We start from the raw sequence: 17,292 nt of genomic DNA, 5'->3' as shown, positions 1-17,292 counted from the left end.
CTACCGTTAGGCCTACTGTAGACAACAAAAATGCAATTTCTGTATAGCCCATAAGATTACGTGTCCGCAAACATGTTCCTAATGAAAAAAACTGGAAGGTGGACCTAACCATACTAAATCTCTTTTAAAGTCGGCTTTTTTAAGGGACACAATCAACCGATATAGGCCTATGGCAATTTATACTCTCGGCATATAATGATGCATGTATGCTAAGACTTTGTGCTATAGTCCTACATGTATCGTTGACTCTTTCGGCCAGAGCCTGCATTTTAAATTCAATGTTGATATCAATTAAGATACTAAAATATATTAGGTACAGCGTGTTTTTGTAACAATTTATTTGCTCCAAACAACCACAATGACATCCATCCGAAGATTCACCAACGATCTTTGAATAATGTTCTCTGTCTATTAACAGATTTGAGTACCGATGAAGTGTCTTGTGGTTCCGGGGAAACAGTATTTGACATTCTGCAACAGAAACACAAAGTTCATAAATTACAGGTGGGTCTACTACAAATGAAAACGGTTAGAAAGTGTCGATGCAATGCACACGCGTCGCGTCGGATCGAAAATATATTTTTTCCTTTCATAAGCAAGCTAAAATATTCTGTTGCATTCGTATCTAAAATAAGTTTAAAAGTTGCACGAGGATAGAAGTTGCACACTTTGGACATATTCAACTATAATTCATCACCATATGAGAATACGAATTGTCAATCAGAAAAGGGGTTAGCAACACCAGATTCCCTTGCGCCTATGATTGGTACAAACTATGAATATACATAACATGTTAAGGGTTTTATATAGGCCTACACTTACGTAGTTCCTGTCCGACATAATTTAAACAACACCACAATTATGGTCAATACAACCAGTATACCAACTCCACTTCCCAACAGTGATATTATTATTTTGACATCTACAAAATGCAATATCGAATGCCAGTGGCAGATTGAAACCTTTCCGATTTATCACCAACAGGAAAAGGACATGCACCGCTACATTGCAATTGCGATTCATATAGGTCCACAATCCGACAATATCAAGTCCATAGCCGTCCAATGAACGTCGAAGTCGATTGTTTACTTAAAGAATCAAGGAAATCTTTGTCCATTGCACAATACCAAGATAATATAATAATATTTTAAATACGATTACGTTTTGTCGATTCATTGCCTACCTTCGTTAGTAATTGCTACATTGCTGTTGCGGCTTTGCTTCTTGTCACCGTCAGTGTTATTGTTTCCAGTGGTGTCTTTCCCAAGATCACTAGGGCTTGTGGTGTCAGCATCTATTCGTGTAAATTCATCCACGAGATTGCTTGGAGAATCAGTAAAGGTCTCTGTTGGAGCTATTACATCTGATTCTGTGTGCTCAAATACTTCTAAAAATAGGAAAACACAAGATTTAAATTGGTCTCTCCAAAATGAGAGAAATTAGACACATCGTTACTCGTTTATTTGTGGAGTGGATATGCTATAGGTAAAGAATTGGATCATCCCGGTAATTGAACAACAACTTACTAATAATAGAGCTGACATATAACAGATCGGTACAGCACTTACTGTTCTGTATCCCACATCAATCTGTTAAACTTAATATCGATCTTCTACTGTTGTCGGTGTCCCGAAGCCTAACACGCTTTGACAGTATAATTGAAAGCTTACCATCAGTTTTAACAGTGTCTCTACTAACACCATCTTCATAATAGAACATGGAATCAAAGCTAGATGTGACCATCATCGTTTCAAACAAACTCGATTCAGTTACTTCGATCTCTGGTGGTTCGTTGGAAGTAAAACCATCAATGACATCCGACTCAATTTCAGTAAATGGATCTCGTGGAATTTCACTATTCGTTATCAAGAGATTATCAAGATCACTAACATTATCGGACTGGACCTCTGACGGTAACAAAATGTCTAGAGTAATGCTTAAAGTTTGGAAGGCTACTGATGGGAGTAAGTCGTCCGAGGGCATAACTGTATCCTCTCGTAGGATATCGAAGGTGTTGTCAAAATAAGCATCAGATGCTTCTATATTTATTTCTGAATGGTTTATCTCTGAGTCGGCGTTAGTGATATCGACTGCGATATCGGTTACTCCTGGAGCTGAAGGGGTTATTTCCAGTGGTAATACCAATCTCTCTTGCCCACAGTAATCTGAAAGATGAAACGAAATAATGAGCATGCAGGTTATGAACCAAACCTATTCTACCATTGATAAGTGAATGACGATGTCGCTCAAGAAACTGTCATAAATTTTCTGACTCTAGGTTACATGCTACTCGACTTTTCCAAAGGTCCTACAAACTTTTCGGTGAGATTGGTTATGATCACATTCTCATTCTCTTGCTTTGCTCATATGCCTCTTGACCGACGATATCGCACCCAAATGCGTCTTAGGAACTGCTTGAGTCAGATTTGCTAATATGCTGCAAGTCACAATATCGGACAGGCGTTAGTCTTTCGAGCTGCATAGACCACCCACATTTTTTTCATTTGCTTACCCGAAGAGAAATTTGCTGACACACACTGGATTCTAGATAAAGGATCTGTCCAATATTCATCTTCAGTCTTTTCTCTAAAACCTGGAGCACAGACACACGATCCCCCGAGGCACACTGACTTGGCATCAGCACATTCTGAAGACCGCGAACAATTTTCACCGATCAACCTTTCATCTCGAAAAGAACATTGTAGCGTTCCAGTCGTTCTGAAGAAATCTGCACATCGACAAAAATTTGATTCACAAATTGCCATTTTAGACAAACATCTAGTATCATTTTTACAGCGGCTTCCGATCTTCGATGCTGAAATAATAGGGTCCAGATAATATTGACATTTTCACACCTGAGATACCAAGAAATACTACTGCCGTGATTCCAGAAATGGACTTCTCTCCAGATTCTCTAACAATATCTGACATCAGTTCGTTTGTAATGTAACGTCTAAAAAGAGATTCGACAGTCGAAATCACATCCTTATACCTCTACTAGATCGGAAAGCTTTATTAAGACAACTGATGTGATCAGATATTTAATTATAACGTACCATTTTGACAAAAGTTTAACGTCTCATCAACAATGGTAAGGGGAGGACAGAGACAGTTAAATCCTTTACAACCATTGGGTCTACAGGTAGCAGGTACTGGACAATCATCGTCGCCAGAACATGTATCTAATAACAGACCTGCAAATATATTAGTACAGTGATGTGGGCACAGATTCATGTTTACTCAATACTATATTGTGCTTTAAGCGCAGCAACAAAAGCCAAAAGAATGATTTTGTAGGAAGCAACAACTTCAGGCTAGATCATTTTCTTATTTCACGACATGCCTTTGTGTATAATTTACCACCTAAATAAGTATCTAAAAATACAGAGGTACATACCATTTAGTCCCGTTAGCAAGATGGTAATAAGAACTCCACGTACACAAAACAAATGACAATTCTGTAGAAAAAGATGTGAATTGCGAGGATATAACCAGTATATATGTATAAATCAACATAGGCGAAAACATGTCAGATCCGAAATATAATTTGTAATAATTACTATTGAAAAACCATTAAAAATACTCCCTCTACCATTAAATTGCTAAGCTGTAGATATACGTTTATATCAAAACCATCAGATTGAATAAGGATTGTCAAATTGAATCTTCCTCGTGCACCCATTCTCTTCCTTCGTCGTAAGCCCAAATCATACCCACCATTCCAAGAAAATGATTAGTCTAAACTTCATGTAAAACTTCCTTTCAATCCAAAGAAATTAGTTGTATTCCTCAACTTGAGGTGAGTTAGATTTCATTGCTTACACCGAATCTTGTTTGTATTTTGTATTAAAGATAATATTATATATTTGAATTAAGTGAAATGTGTTTAAACTTACACCGCGCTTTCTGATGAATTGGGTGATCTACTTTATCGAATGTCCATTTGAATTCGAGGGCATGTATAATGCTGAAATCAGCAAATAAATCCCTGTTTTATTTCTGTAGGCCATCTTAGTCATGGTGTTGGGGTATTGGTCGTAGCTAGTACCTATTAATTAGTATTAGAACACTAACTTATGATTAAATATATTGAAAACAAACGATCTGAACCGATATACAAATAGTTTTAACCATATCCTATTCTCCGTGTAAACAACATACTACATGAAACGTATGTAGATCTAATGTAGGCTAAGTCATAATTATATCAAATGTGTGCCATAATTTGGACACTACATCTAATAATGTTTTTAGACCAAGGGCTCAATGTTATATGCTGAAATGCATGTTTCTATTTCTGAGAAATATGTTTAGGCCTAAAAAAGAGTTAAACGAAAAGTATTATATTTTCGACTACAATTTCCAAATATTCAGATTGTCTGTGTACATACACACTTTAAATAAATTGTGCAAATGCACGCAGAATGAAACGGTAAACGTATGTTTCAGGATTTAGCGCAGGGAGAGGGTTTTATGTTCTGATTGCCATATGTGGATTTCAATTTGAAATGATTTTCGTCATAAATGAACACATAGGAAGCGATTGTTTTCAAGTGCGCGTGCGAACTAGGACAAATCCCCATATTAGACGCTACCAAAATGGCCAGAAGTCAACGGTCACTTTCACCAGTACTGGTTTAAATCTTTCAAAGTGTTACATGTAAGTATAATTACACTATACCGTCCTTCTACGTAAGTATATTGAAATTTATGTCATTAAGGAGACCTTTGTAGCCTCAGTATCGAGTATATTGATAGTTTTAACAAGTAAACAAAGACGAGATGGATTGAAGGGGAATAACTCGCTGTTAATGCTTCGGACCACAAAAACTGTTTTGAGGGTAGATTTGGGTTTTAATATTACAGTAAACGAAATAAAATGATAGAATTTGCTATTTCTGTTCTTTGATAACTTATATTAGGTGTTGCAAATCACCTAATGTTGCCTTTTTTGCATTATTTTGCTAATAGAATTATATTTCAATATCTGTGGGTGTATATGATTAACACCTGACGACGTCACGTGATATCAGTTATTCTATAGCTGTAGTGTTACCATGTCAGCTTAACCGCATTTCAATGGACTCTACTTGCATAATAGGTACAAGGAAATATTGAACTCGTCCAGTCTTGAAAAGATCGTCTGCTATTACTTGATCACATGGTTAGAAAAGGGCAAATAAAATATATTTAACTCGACGTTATTTTGAAGAATTTGTGCAGAATTTTAAAGTAAGTTATTTACTCAACATTGGCCTACCAATTATTATAGTCAGATATATTCCCTTCTGAATGGTTCGTTAAATGGTCTCAATGTTCAGGCTACAATTAGTCATGCAAAAGATTGTTAGCCTACCGTTTTTTCTGAACTTTAAATTGTATGGTATTATTTTCTGTTTCAGTAAGCTGCAAGTGTTCGAGCCTACATATATTAGAAGCAAGAGTAGTTATATCTGTTATAGGTAAGAATGAGAGGTTGTGATCTTGACTCTAATGAGATTGAATCAAATGAAAGTTGGACTATAGATAGTACTAACGATCCAAACTGCAAAACGAAACCCAAATCCAAACAACGTATTGGCGAAACATTAGTAGCAGCAAGTGAACTTTTCACATGAGGAAGTATATCAATCAATCATAATTGACTTTTGTATTTGAATGAAAAAAATCCGTTTATAAGACACCTATTAGCTTGATGCCTCACCTTAATACTTTCTAAGTTGTTAGAAATTATAAGATTTGTTTCAAGAAATACAATAAAAGATTTTCTATTTTAATCCACGAAAAAAGTCGGTTTACTATGATATATAAACACGTTAAGGTTTTTTTGGGGTATTTTCTGAAATTGATTTGTGTTATGTCCCTTTATTCGATAAGTCATTTTGAAAAGTTACTTTAAAATTTTTCCGCTACGTGGTCATGTATTTGTTAAGGATATCTCTCCTGTCTGTTTACCCATAGTTGATTTCATGCTGACTCTTACGCACCCTCCTATATATTTTTGGTGCCATCTAGAAAGTAACAAAACATAAGACAATAGTAAGGAATATAACACACTTCTTTAATATGGTTAGGCACATAACGTTTCAACACAATATACACGTGTCGAAGGAGGAGAGGATTTGTCAGATGCATTGGAATCCAGTAGGGTCTATGCATTTTCCTCCGAGTCTTACTTCTATTTTTTCTGTTTCAGATTTTCATCAAGCAAGATGGAGGAAGGCGAGACAGACGAAAAAACTTTTTTTATTTGTGAAATTTGCAGTGAAATGTTTAATGATAAAGCCGGTTTAGAGTCACATCATCAAGATAAACATGCTATAAAGACATTTAAATGTGCTGTATGTGTGACGTATTTTGAAAAACATGAACATCTTCTGGAGCACATGCAAAACCACGTGGCAGTGTTCCTTTTCAAATGTCAAAATTGTGGCAAAACGTTCTCTAATATAACTGATCTCAGATTACACATGGAGGATCACGTGGTCCTAAAGAAATATTTCTGTTGTCTTTGCACGGATAAATTCGGTAATATTGACATTTTTCAACTCCATTTAAAAAAGATCCATGACATCAAGCCCAAACCTAAAAAAAATCGTAAACCTACGGGTACTGGTACGGCAGGAGTTGACAATGTCGTCGCAAGTAAAGATTTTAAATGTGAGTTTTGTGATGCTGATTTTGAAAACGATCAACTGTTGTTCTCGCATGTAAAGGACCATGCTAAGAATGAAAAGAATGCAAAGCTTGCACCAAATGTTCTTCTAATCGAACCTAATATCAACTTTAAGATAGCCGAAGTAGCAAGTGTATCCAGCTCATCTCTAAGCTCCAATGCCCCAGTTTTGCTTCCAGACCAAAACACCAATTCAATTCATCAAGTACCGCCTAATAGAGTGATAATCGTCCAAAAAACTGATCAAGGTAATTTTGCATGTCAACTGTGTCAGAAGACTTTCACGTTCCAAGAGAATCTCCTGCTACATCTGAAAACCCATCCCATCGTTGAGGGTATTCAACCAGTTGTTCAAACAATCGCTTTTCAAAATCCATCCAAACCTTATAGGTACGAAAAGGATCAGTATCCTTGTCTGAAATGTAACGAAAGTTTTGCCTTCGAAGAAAATTTGCATTTACATCTGAAAACACATTCTGAGGGTGAAACTAGTCCAAATTCCGATAAAAAATCGATGATGCAATGCGACGAGTGTGGTATTTTTATTCTTGATCCACAGGAGTTTGCGCTACATTTGGAGATGCATCAGGATTTTAAATGCGCTACTTGCGGCGAGGAATTTTCGGACCCTCTTGAATTTGACAATCACGAGAGGACCCATTTACTCTCTGCTTTAACCTGTTACACGTGCAAAGAACAATTTCCTTCCAAGGATTCACTGAATCTTCATCGTAAAATTCGACATGAGAAAAAAACATTAATGTGCGGTGTGTGCGGTGATGTGTTAAGCAACGATGAATTGAAGAACCACATGAAAACTCATTTAAAATCCCCAAAGACAGAGAAATGTAACATCTGCAATGAAACAGTTCTAAAATCTAGATTTGATGCTCACATGGAAATGCATGAGATAACGGATTTTTACTACTGTGATGTGTGCGATGACGAATTCGACGGCGAAGAGGAATTTCAGATTCATCTGAGCTCGCACTTTATTTGTAAGATTTGTAAGAAACTCTTTAACTTTCAGTCTCAACTCGACCAACATTTACTCTCACATAATCAAAAGTGTAAAATTTGTGAACTAAAATTTGAATCTGAGAAACAACTTCAAGAACACTCTAAAACCCATGATGATGAGCCTAAGAGTGCAACATTTCAGGAATCGCCAACAAAAGATAAAAGAAACCTCGAAGAACATGACACTATCCAACCAGGCGAGGAAATGGCAGTTTTGGCTGTAGCTGGTGGATCGTATATTAACTCGACAACAGTTTCACACGATCATGGTGGCCTTGTCTCAAAGAACCACCAAGGCAATAGACTTCAACCAGAAACACCGTCTAATGATGCTTCAAAAGAAGCCAAAATGCACGATGAGTCTCAAACGGAACAATCCGTCACAGACAAGCCAACAACAGGCGGCGTTCCTTTTAGATCCAAAATAACCTGCAACTATTGTCCCCGTAGATTCCGGTTTGCCCTTGCTTACGAGAATCATTTAAAAGATCATCCTAAAAAATGTCAAGATTGTGGACAAATATTCCGTAGACTTGATCAATTACGTGCACATGAACTGAGTGATCACCCCCAAAAAAGGAAAACGGGTCCTCTCCCTCCCCATTTTATCCTTTATTTATGTAATCTGTGTTCAATGGAATTTCAAACAGAACATGAATTGATTGAACATCAGATAACTCATACACTTCCAAATGGTTCAAATGGAAAAAGCCTTGCAACATCTTCGCAGACGAATAATCCAGCAAAATCTAAAATTTCAGAGGGCCTGGAACTAGTCAAGAAGGGTCCTCGTCCGACTTATTACATTCTCTATTTATGTAATCTGTGTTCAATGGAATTTGAATCAGAAGGCGAATTAACCGAGCATAAGTTAACTCACACACTTTCAAATGATTCAAATGGAAATAAGCTAAAAACTTCTTCGCAGACCAATAAGCCAGATAAATCTAAAGAAAAGAAAGAACAATATAAAAAGGAAGAATCGGAAGACATTGCAGAGGACTTGGAACTAGTCGCAAAGAAAGTACGGTCGCAATCGATTAAGTGTCACCTCTGTCATCAGGAAATGGCTGATGGTAGTGATCTAAAAGAACACATGGAATCGGTTCACAATTATGTTTGTGACTCTTGTGACATGTCGTTTAACAGCATAACTGAGTTAAATAGGCACCAGTGTACACATAGTGCGCCTGAAGTTTTAAGATGTTCGTATAACGAGTGTGATGTGAAATTTGAAACGGAAGAGGAGATGAATCAACATGTCGAGTCGCATCATGCAGTACCATCTCCACTGTCTCACGGCATTAGGATCTTACCAAATTCTGTGAAAACTCTAAATTGTAGCGTATCAGAAACGAATGAGCCAATGGATACCTCAACTCATGATGAAAAACAAACTATTGCATCTGAAGTAGAAGATCCAAATATTCACGAAGAGCAAGACGAAGCGAACATTATAGAAATCGAGCCGTTAAACGCCGAAGAAACATTAACTTGTGAACTCTGCAGTACGTCCGTATTCAGTGAAACGGAGATGCAGCATCATATGGAGGCGCTTCATAAAAATATAAGATTTCGTTGTGATGTTTGTTTTATTCTATTTTCAACCAGAGCGAGTTATGACTCTCACAGACAAAGGCATTTTCAAAAGAAGGACAGTTTTGTTTGTTCTGCGAAAAGATGTGGTGCACGGTTTTCAAGTAGCGAGGCATTGGGTGAGCATTCACAGAGCCATACGTTAAAACGAGAAATAAAAAAATCGCTTTCTGATGCAATTCATGCTAAGAAACGACGCAGTGATACACATAAAGAGTTGAAAAAGCCTAATCGCGACAAAAAGTTTTTGATTTGCGATGTTTGTGATGAACGATTTTTTAGTTTTGAAATTCAAAAATTTCAATTGCACGAGGAAAATCACAAACTCGAGGACATGAATGATACGAGCAAAAGCAAGACTCAAAGCATGAATTCAGACGTAGACGAGGAGTCCAATTCAGTTGAGTGTGACCTATGTTCGCTATCAATGCTCGATGAAAAGGAACTTAAAACTCACATGAACTCTGCACATAAAGACATTAGATTTCGTTGTGAAGTGTGTTCGGCTCTACTATCCACGAAACCGGAATTTGATAGGCACAAAAAGACGCATATGCAACAACATACCATGGTTAAACGCTGTTCTGTTAGGTTAAAGAAACTTTCTAGCGAATTGTTGTGATATTCAAAACTGTTTGTGTCTTCCCGATCCTGAACTGTTTCATATCATTAAGCCCATTAGTGTTATTATATATTCTGCAGGGTTTTTTTTATGTAAGTCGCTGTCCGTTTCTTAAAACTCATTTGACGGCCTTGTAATACAAACAGTGTTTAATATACATGCATTTCCAGGTGTATCTTCACAATGATCAAGGTATTATTATTATAAGACAAAGTTTGTAATACCTTGACCACTGCGAAGATGATCCGGGTGGTTCTAAATGGTTAAGAGGCATTTCTCTCGAGCTTCTGAAAACAGTGCTATATATTAACGGTGTAATTTTGTTGATACATTTTTTAAATTTTGTTAATGGAATACATTGATTCTCAAATTGATTGATTGACACCGAATCTCTTGTGCCTTTCTGTTCCGATGAATTCTTAAATGGCTTCTTAAACGTTCGTGGAAATTATTTCAAAATGTATTTTTGTACCAAATTCGTTTAAATTTATTTAATGAATAGATTTGTGTGAATCTCGGCTAGTTATTTTCATTGTTCATCAGTTTAGGTTGGGATGGAGATGGTATCCTCTTCTTCAGTGATGTAGGTAAAAGGGGCTGGCGAAACAGATGTACATGCAGTTTTTAACATGTTAAGACAGCCAATCGAGGCCCACTAAAATCCCTTGGACACCCACAAATCGAAATAGAGTAGACTGATGCTCTCCTTCATTGCACATTGCAATCTGACGCCAGTTTTTCAAGCCAAAGTAGGGCGCACAACTTTTTCCTTATTGACAAACGCTCATCACATAATTCCGGCATGTGTTCCAGGTATGGCGACTGGATGACTGAATCTCCTATATGGCAACCAAAAGGCATATGAACGAGTAAGACAACTCAATAGAATAACATATTTGTTTAATTCATTATCGTTTATTCATAAGTAACAAACAGTATGTACATGCAGAAATGTTGGATACTCAGTATCTTTAAGTAATTGTGATATACTATGGTCGTATTATAATCAGATTAAATAAATAGATCACCATACACGACCAACATAGATTAACTCGACATGAGAAGAGAACGTGATCATATCTTTACAAATTACCTTTTGATCTGACAAGGCAAGACCCTTGGTACAGAATATAGGTTACGACATAGTTTGCTTCAACTAAAAGGTTACTACGCCTAGCACTTAGTCGATGTCTCGAGCTAAAGCAATCGGAGTGCACATATCAAGTCGAGTAATACTCAAAACAGTCAAATCAATGAAATGGAGTTAATTTACCTCAATTTTTTTAAAAAGACTGTTCAGACAAAGATATGTATACAGGTATACCCTAAATCACCTTTATAAAGGTGGCTATATTTTCCATTGTTTCATGAAACAAGTGTCTCGCCATGTAATTGCCAGATCTAGCGTCTTTGAGGGTACTAAAATAGTTGTGGATGTACTTTGTAGTTTGTACTGTCCATGTGGACATTCCATAATACACAAGAAAATTTCATTCGTTCTTGATGGCGGTGTTGCCGCGTTATGAAGTTACAACTTTAGAACAAAAACTAAACTAATCGCAAGGTCTTATCACTAAAGTTAGAGGTTTAATCATATTACAATATATCAAAATATTATGTACACAGAGTGACAAATGGTTTAGGGACCAGCCCAACAAAATATACTTTTAGCTGATACTTTATCTTAGTTCATTAAATAAATGGTATTATAATATGAAGAGGTTGAGCCTGACGAACGTAACATCGTGTCATGGACGAAATTGAAGGCAATATGAACGTGTGATACTTCTTATAATACACTTAGATGATCACAATAAGTATCCTTCAGAGATTGATGTTCATTGCAATATTGATCGATAATGATCACCGATTACACATCTTTGGATTTCACTGTCCACTGTCCACGTCGACATCACGATCATAATTCAGTACGATATGCGGAATTAGCGTAGAATATCGGCATATCATTATGACTTGCACGTGTCGTCCACGTTCCCAGATATCTGGGAGACGATACACTGACGAAAGGTCGAGGTATTGTTAATTTATCACTGCTTCCCAGTGAACTACTTTCTGATGAGTACGATGGACGTCTTCGTCGGATACCAAACCTGTAATAAGAGTAGAGGAAATTATAAACAGATCTTCGTATTCAGAATCCCCATTAACACGCACAGTCACCTTTTTTACAGTCCTTCTGTTGAGAGTTCTGATTGACCGTATTTGCTTGCGTACAACCCAATCAAATCACGCCATCGCCAACCCTCCGTGATACAAGGTTGATATACATATATGATGCCAAGGTATAAGACTTAATTCGTAATAGCTTGAAATTGTGAAGATTCTGGAGCACATTGTGTGAGAAGCTAAATAGTAGTGCGTACAGCTTTAAATAACCCATCAAAATCGGCTATTAGTTAAAATATAGAAAATAGAAATATTCCAATTTGCATACTTACGCCCCACACTTGCAGAAGATGGCTACCAGGAGAGCAACAATTAAGAGAAAAAACAATCCAGATAGTGTTCCCACAATTATCAAAACTTCTAAAATCAAGAAAACAAAAACATGGTCAGCTTAAAAAAAAAACTGTGATTTTAATTGTTCAGAATCTTATTTATTAGGTCGTTTTGGACCATGCTCGGATATAGGCAAATAGAAGCACCTGTAGGCCTAACATTACAAAATGAGCTCTTCCAATCATACTGGTGAAGTTTGACTATTGATTATAAGTAATTGGGTAGTTTCAAAGAAAAATGAAGAGTGTCAAATACATTCTGGTATAAATATCTTTGGTGCTAACGAAGTCAAAGGCCTAATAAGTTGCTTTCTAAAACTTACCTGGGACGTCTTTTTGGGAATTATTTGACGATAATGAGTTCCCAGTGGTAGTAACAGTAGAAGTTAGTGAAATAGCTTGTGACGGTGTTGCTGGACTTATTATCGGAGTGGCTGGATAAGTACCAGGAGATGACGTTCCAGGACTCGGAGTCAAAGCCAGTGGAGTACTTGTCGGATTCGTTTGACTGCTTACAAGAATCGTTTTCGTTGAAGCAAGTGGAATTATTGCTGGAGTAGCTGTATTACTTATTAGTGCCGTTGCACTTACTTTCGGAGTCGCATAACTCGTACTCGTTGTCGTAGCTCCAGTACTTCCCTGATTTTGAGTACTCGTAACCGTTGAACTGACTGTTGGAATACTTGTCGTAGCTGAATTACTGCCTGGAGTTTGAGTACTTGCAATAACAGTCGGAGTCGCAGTTTGAGTACTTGACGTAGTTACATTACTTCCTAGCGTTTGAGTACTCGTAATAGATGTAATAACAGTCGGAGTCGCAGTCTGAGTACTTGACGTAGCTACATTACTTCCTGGCGTTTGAGTACTCATAAACGTTGCACCGATTGATGTAGATGCTGAATTAGTTGCTACAGCCACAGAAGTACTTGCAGAAATCGAGGATATTGGGGTCGTTGAAGTAGCAAAAGACACAGATGCAGTGTTGGATAACATTGGTATGGTTGTGCCGCTACTAATGGCTGGGGATGAAGAATCATCAATAGGCAAAACAGGAGAACTTGAAGGTTCAAGAGCACCTTTCAATGATGACGATACTAAAAAAGACGTTGTTCTATCTGCAGAAGGCAATGATGTAGATCCTAGAATGATGACTGACGGCGAAATGAAAAGGTCCGTAGAGTCCGGTGTTTCGTTTATGGTAGTCGTTACTTGGTTTACTGGTGTTGAGTCCACAGCTGCAATTATGAGTGAATCAGATTTTAGAATCTGTGACACTGATGGTGTTTTTGGTGCAGTTACCATTGTTGAGGATAATTCTTTCGTTGGAGTTGACGCACCTGAAGAAACAGTAGCATCAACAGTTGATTGAGAAAAAGAAGGACTGGTTGAAGACAGAAGTGATGTTGCTCCGAAACTCATTGTTGAAATATCCAAGGATTGTAACATAGGTGTTGATGTTTCTATTTGCTGGCTGTCTGATGAACTATCTTGGACGCCCATTGGTGTTAATGAAGAGAAAGGATCACTACTGACATCCGTCAGAATAACTGTTGATGAATTAATGAACGCTGATGTCGATTGCTCTGCTGGAGAAGGAAGTATTGCTGAATCTAATTCATTGTTCCGTAATAAAGAGGGACTGCTGCTGTCTAATTGCAGTGTCAGTGTGGGTACAATTTGAGCACTCGATGGGGAAGAAAAAGCGTTTTTATCGGAGGTTACCTGAAAAGAAAAGCAAAGAAAATCATTTTCATGAAATGAATTTGATACTGAGATTCCAGGTAGTTCATTTTAAGTGTCCCTTGTATATCATTTTTGCTTCTGGATGCTTATTATAAGTATCTAAGTGTAAAATAGAAAATTTGAAAGTCGAATTATAAAGACCACAACCACCTTATCTAAAACGTAAAAAACTTGAAAGTATGTTCGATTTACAATTAATGCTAACAGAAGGGTAATACAAAGCATAGGGTTATTGGTTTAAGCGGTTAGAGCATTCGAAAGCACATAAATCAAACCACCTAAAGGCCTACTATACAATGGTATCCTAGAACCATGCACTTATCCTCATTTGTATCGGGTTTAATACTGTACCAAAGTAATGGATATTGTAGAGTAACAAAATTGAAAATAACGTTTCATGCATGTAAAGTAAAGTTAGAAAAATAATAATATGTTTAGAATTGTTAAACAACATTTCGCTATCTCTGTGAACCATGTAATATGGTGCAACCGATAAAATCACCAATAACCAAGCACCTGTCATATCACGTATATTCCCTATGCCTACTTTTTCTTGTTCAGCCACACCTTCCATCACCAGCTTACTATTGACTCAATGCATGCCGTATTAGACACATACTCACCGTGGGCTGTAAAGAAGTTCCAGATGCTGATTTAGTGCTAGTATATATAATCTCTTTAGATGGAGCAATGTGAGATAACGTGGAGTGATTAATAACAAATATTGGTCCAGTGCTTTTTGTAACAGTGAGATCCAGAGTGTTAGTATGTGGGTAAGTAGAAGCAATGGACGATGAAGAAGGATGTATGAGGAGAGATGGCGTTTTAAGGTTAAAAATTCCTGTCTTAATTGTTGCAAGGTTAATATCTTGGAAAGTAGAGGCAAGAGTTGGGGGTGAGCTCAAAGATGAAGTAGAGTGCACGATCAGAGAGGAATCAGCAGAGTTGGAAAATCCAGTTGTAACGGTTATTTGATCTAGAATGTTAGTAGAAGCACGACTAGACAACGAATTCAATGATGAAGCTGGGTGTAAAAGAGATAATGAGACAGTTTCTATCTGCATATTTATGAGATCTAAGGTGTTAGTATTTGGATTGATGGTAGCACGACCGGACAATGAATTCAATGATGAAGTAGTATGTACGACAGATGATGCTGTACTTAGAGGTGGTTCTGCTTTTTTAGTTGTGAGATCTAAGGTGTAAGCATTGTCAAGATGCGAAAGCGATGAAGCAAGATTCATAAGAGATGGTGGTACAGGTTGTGGTAGTTCTGTTTGGAAGGAATTAAGGTCCATGGTTTTAGAACCTGTGTATGGAGAAATATTTGAAAACATACTGGAATCTGTAAGTGTAGTGATTTGTGATGGTTTGGTGTTTATACCTATAGTATTGGAACTGGTGATTGGTGGCAGCAAAATTTGTTCCCCTGTTCTTGATTCCATGAAAGATCGTGAACTATCTATTCCGGCCACTATGATATTTTGCACAGGTTCTAAAATTGTACCATTTTGTGTGCTAGTTTCGTTATTCAAGTTAATGATGTTCGAACCGACAATTAGATTTATCAAGTGTGTTTGTGACTCCATTGTATGTGGTGAACTTTGTGAAGTTAATATTGGAAGCGATGGTGTTATCGTGCTGGAAGTACCGGACACGCTTTCTACAACAATACTGGATGTCACAGATGCTTTTGTTCCTAAGGTAGGGATTGAGCTAAGTGAATCTTTTATTAGGGACGAGGATGAATCTAGAATTTCTGAAGCCATCATTAATGGTGGGCTAAGTATTTTTGAACCTGTGATAGAAGGAGTAGTTGGTGTTTGTGAACCCATGATAGAATGGGTAGCTGGTGATGGTGCACCCATTCTAGAAGACGGAGTTAGTGTTTGTGAACCCATGATAGAAGGAGTAGTTGGTGTTTGTGTTCCCATGATAGAAGGGGGAGCTAGCGTTTGTGAACCCATGATAGAAGGAATATCTAGTGTTTGTGAACCCATGATAGAAGGCGTAGTTGGTGTTTGTAAACCCATAATAGAAGGCGTAGCTAGTGTTTGTGAACCCAAGATAGCTGGTGTTTGTGCACCCATGACAAAACTAGTAGTTCGTGTTTGTAAACCTATGATAGAAGGATTAGCTGGTGTTTGTGCACCCATGATAGAAGGATTAGCTGGTGTTTGTGAACCCATGATAGAAGGAGTAGCTAGTATTTGTGCACCCATTATGGACGGTGTAAATGGTGTTTGTGTCCCCATGATAGCAGGAGTAGCTGGTGTTTGTGTTCCCATGATAGAAGGAGTAGTTGGTGTTTGTGAACTCATGATAGAAGGAGTAGCTAGTGTTTGTGCACCTATGATAGACGGTGTAAATGGTGTTTGTGCACCCATGATAGAAGGATTAGCTAGTGTTTGTGAACCCATGATCGAAGGAGTAGCTAGTGTTTGTGCACCTATGATAGACGGTGTAAATGGTGTTTGTGCACCCATGATAGAAGGATTAGCTAGTGTTTGTGAACCCATGATAGAAGGAGTAGTTGGTGTTTGTGCACCCATGATAGACGGTGTAAATGGTGTTTGTGTCCCCATGATAGAAGGAGTAGTTGGTGTTTGTGAACCCATGATAGCAGGAGTAGTTGGTGTTTGTGAACTCATGATAGAAGGAGTAGCTGGTGTTTGTGTCCTCATGATAGAAGGAGTAGACGGTGTTTGTGTCCCCATGATAGAAGGAGTATCTACTGCTTGTGTACTCATGATAGAAGGAGTAGTTGGTGTTTGTGCCCCCAGGATAGAAGGAGTAGTTGGTGTTTGTGAATCCATGATAGAAGGAGTAGCTGGTATTTGTGAACTCATGATAGAAGGAGTATCTAATGTTTGTGTTCCCATGTTAGAAGGAGTAGCTACTGTTTGTGTCACCATGATAGAAGTAGTAGCTGGTGTTTGTGCACCCATGATAGAATGAGTAACTGTTGTTTGTGTTCCCATGTTAGAAGGATAAGCTGGTGTTTTTGTTCCCATGATGGAAGGAGTTCCTGGTGTTTGTGCACCCATGATAGAAGTAGTAGCTGGTGTTTGTAAATATATGATAGAAGGAGTAGCTGGTGTCTGTGCACCCAGGAT

The 17,292-nt window shown here is 37.6% G+C and overlaps 3 protein-coding genes across 3 annotated transcripts in view; 1 reads left to right on the top strand and 2 right to left on the bottom strand.

The window, feature by feature from the left end:
* Nucleotides 1-377: 377 nt before the first annotated feature.
* Nucleotides 378-3,400, bottom strand: LOTGIDRAFT_159078 (hypothetical protein; the record flags this gene model as incomplete). The annotated part of the gene is made up of 7 exons (XM_009052738.1): nucleotides 378-471; nucleotides 823-922; nucleotides 1,184-1,387; nucleotides 1,671-2,165; nucleotides 2,513-2,815; nucleotides 3,057-3,194; nucleotides 3,361-3,400. The coding sequence occupies 7 exons, from the start codon at nucleotides 3,398-3,400 to the stop codon at nucleotides 378-380; spliced, it is 1,374 nt and encodes a 457-aa protein (XP_009050986.1).
* Nucleotides 3,401-6,227: 2,827 nt separating this feature from the next.
* LOTGIDRAFT_187362 (hypothetical protein) lies at nucleotides 6,228-8,581 on the top strand (the record flags this gene model as incomplete). Its single annotated transcript, XM_009052737.1, has 3 exons — nucleotides 6,228-6,485; nucleotides 7,077-7,744; nucleotides 8,114-8,581. Coding segments are annotated over exons 1-3 (1,350 nt in total), but the record flags the coding sequence as incomplete, so codon positions are not given.
* A 2,235-nt stretch (nucleotides 8,582-10,816) lies between these two features.
* The window catches only part of LOTGIDRAFT_231368 (hypothetical protein), a gene marked incomplete at its 5' end in the record, with an annotated part of 17,052 nt that continues 10,576 nt past the window's right edge, over nucleotides 10,817-17,292 (bottom strand). Inside the window, 3 exons of the mRNA XM_009052736.1 lie at nucleotides 10,817-12,025; nucleotides 12,374-12,461; nucleotides 14,796-15,485. Coding sequence (XP_009050984.1) covers nucleotides 11,833-12,025; nucleotides 12,374-12,461; nucleotides 14,796-15,485 — 971 coding nt within the window. The 3' untranslated portion in view covers nucleotides 10,817-11,832. The remainder of the gene's footprint in view (nucleotides 12,026-12,373; nucleotides 12,462-14,795; nucleotides 15,486-17,292) is intronic.

Source organism: Lottia gigantea, assembly GCF_000327385.1.
Source record: "Lottia gigantea unplaced genomic scaffold LOTGIsca_19, whole genome shotgun sequence".
NCBI lineage: Eukaryota > Metazoa > Mollusca > Gastropoda > Lottiidae > Lottia > Lottia gigantea.
This window is presented reverse-complemented; position numbering and strand designations above follow the sequence as displayed.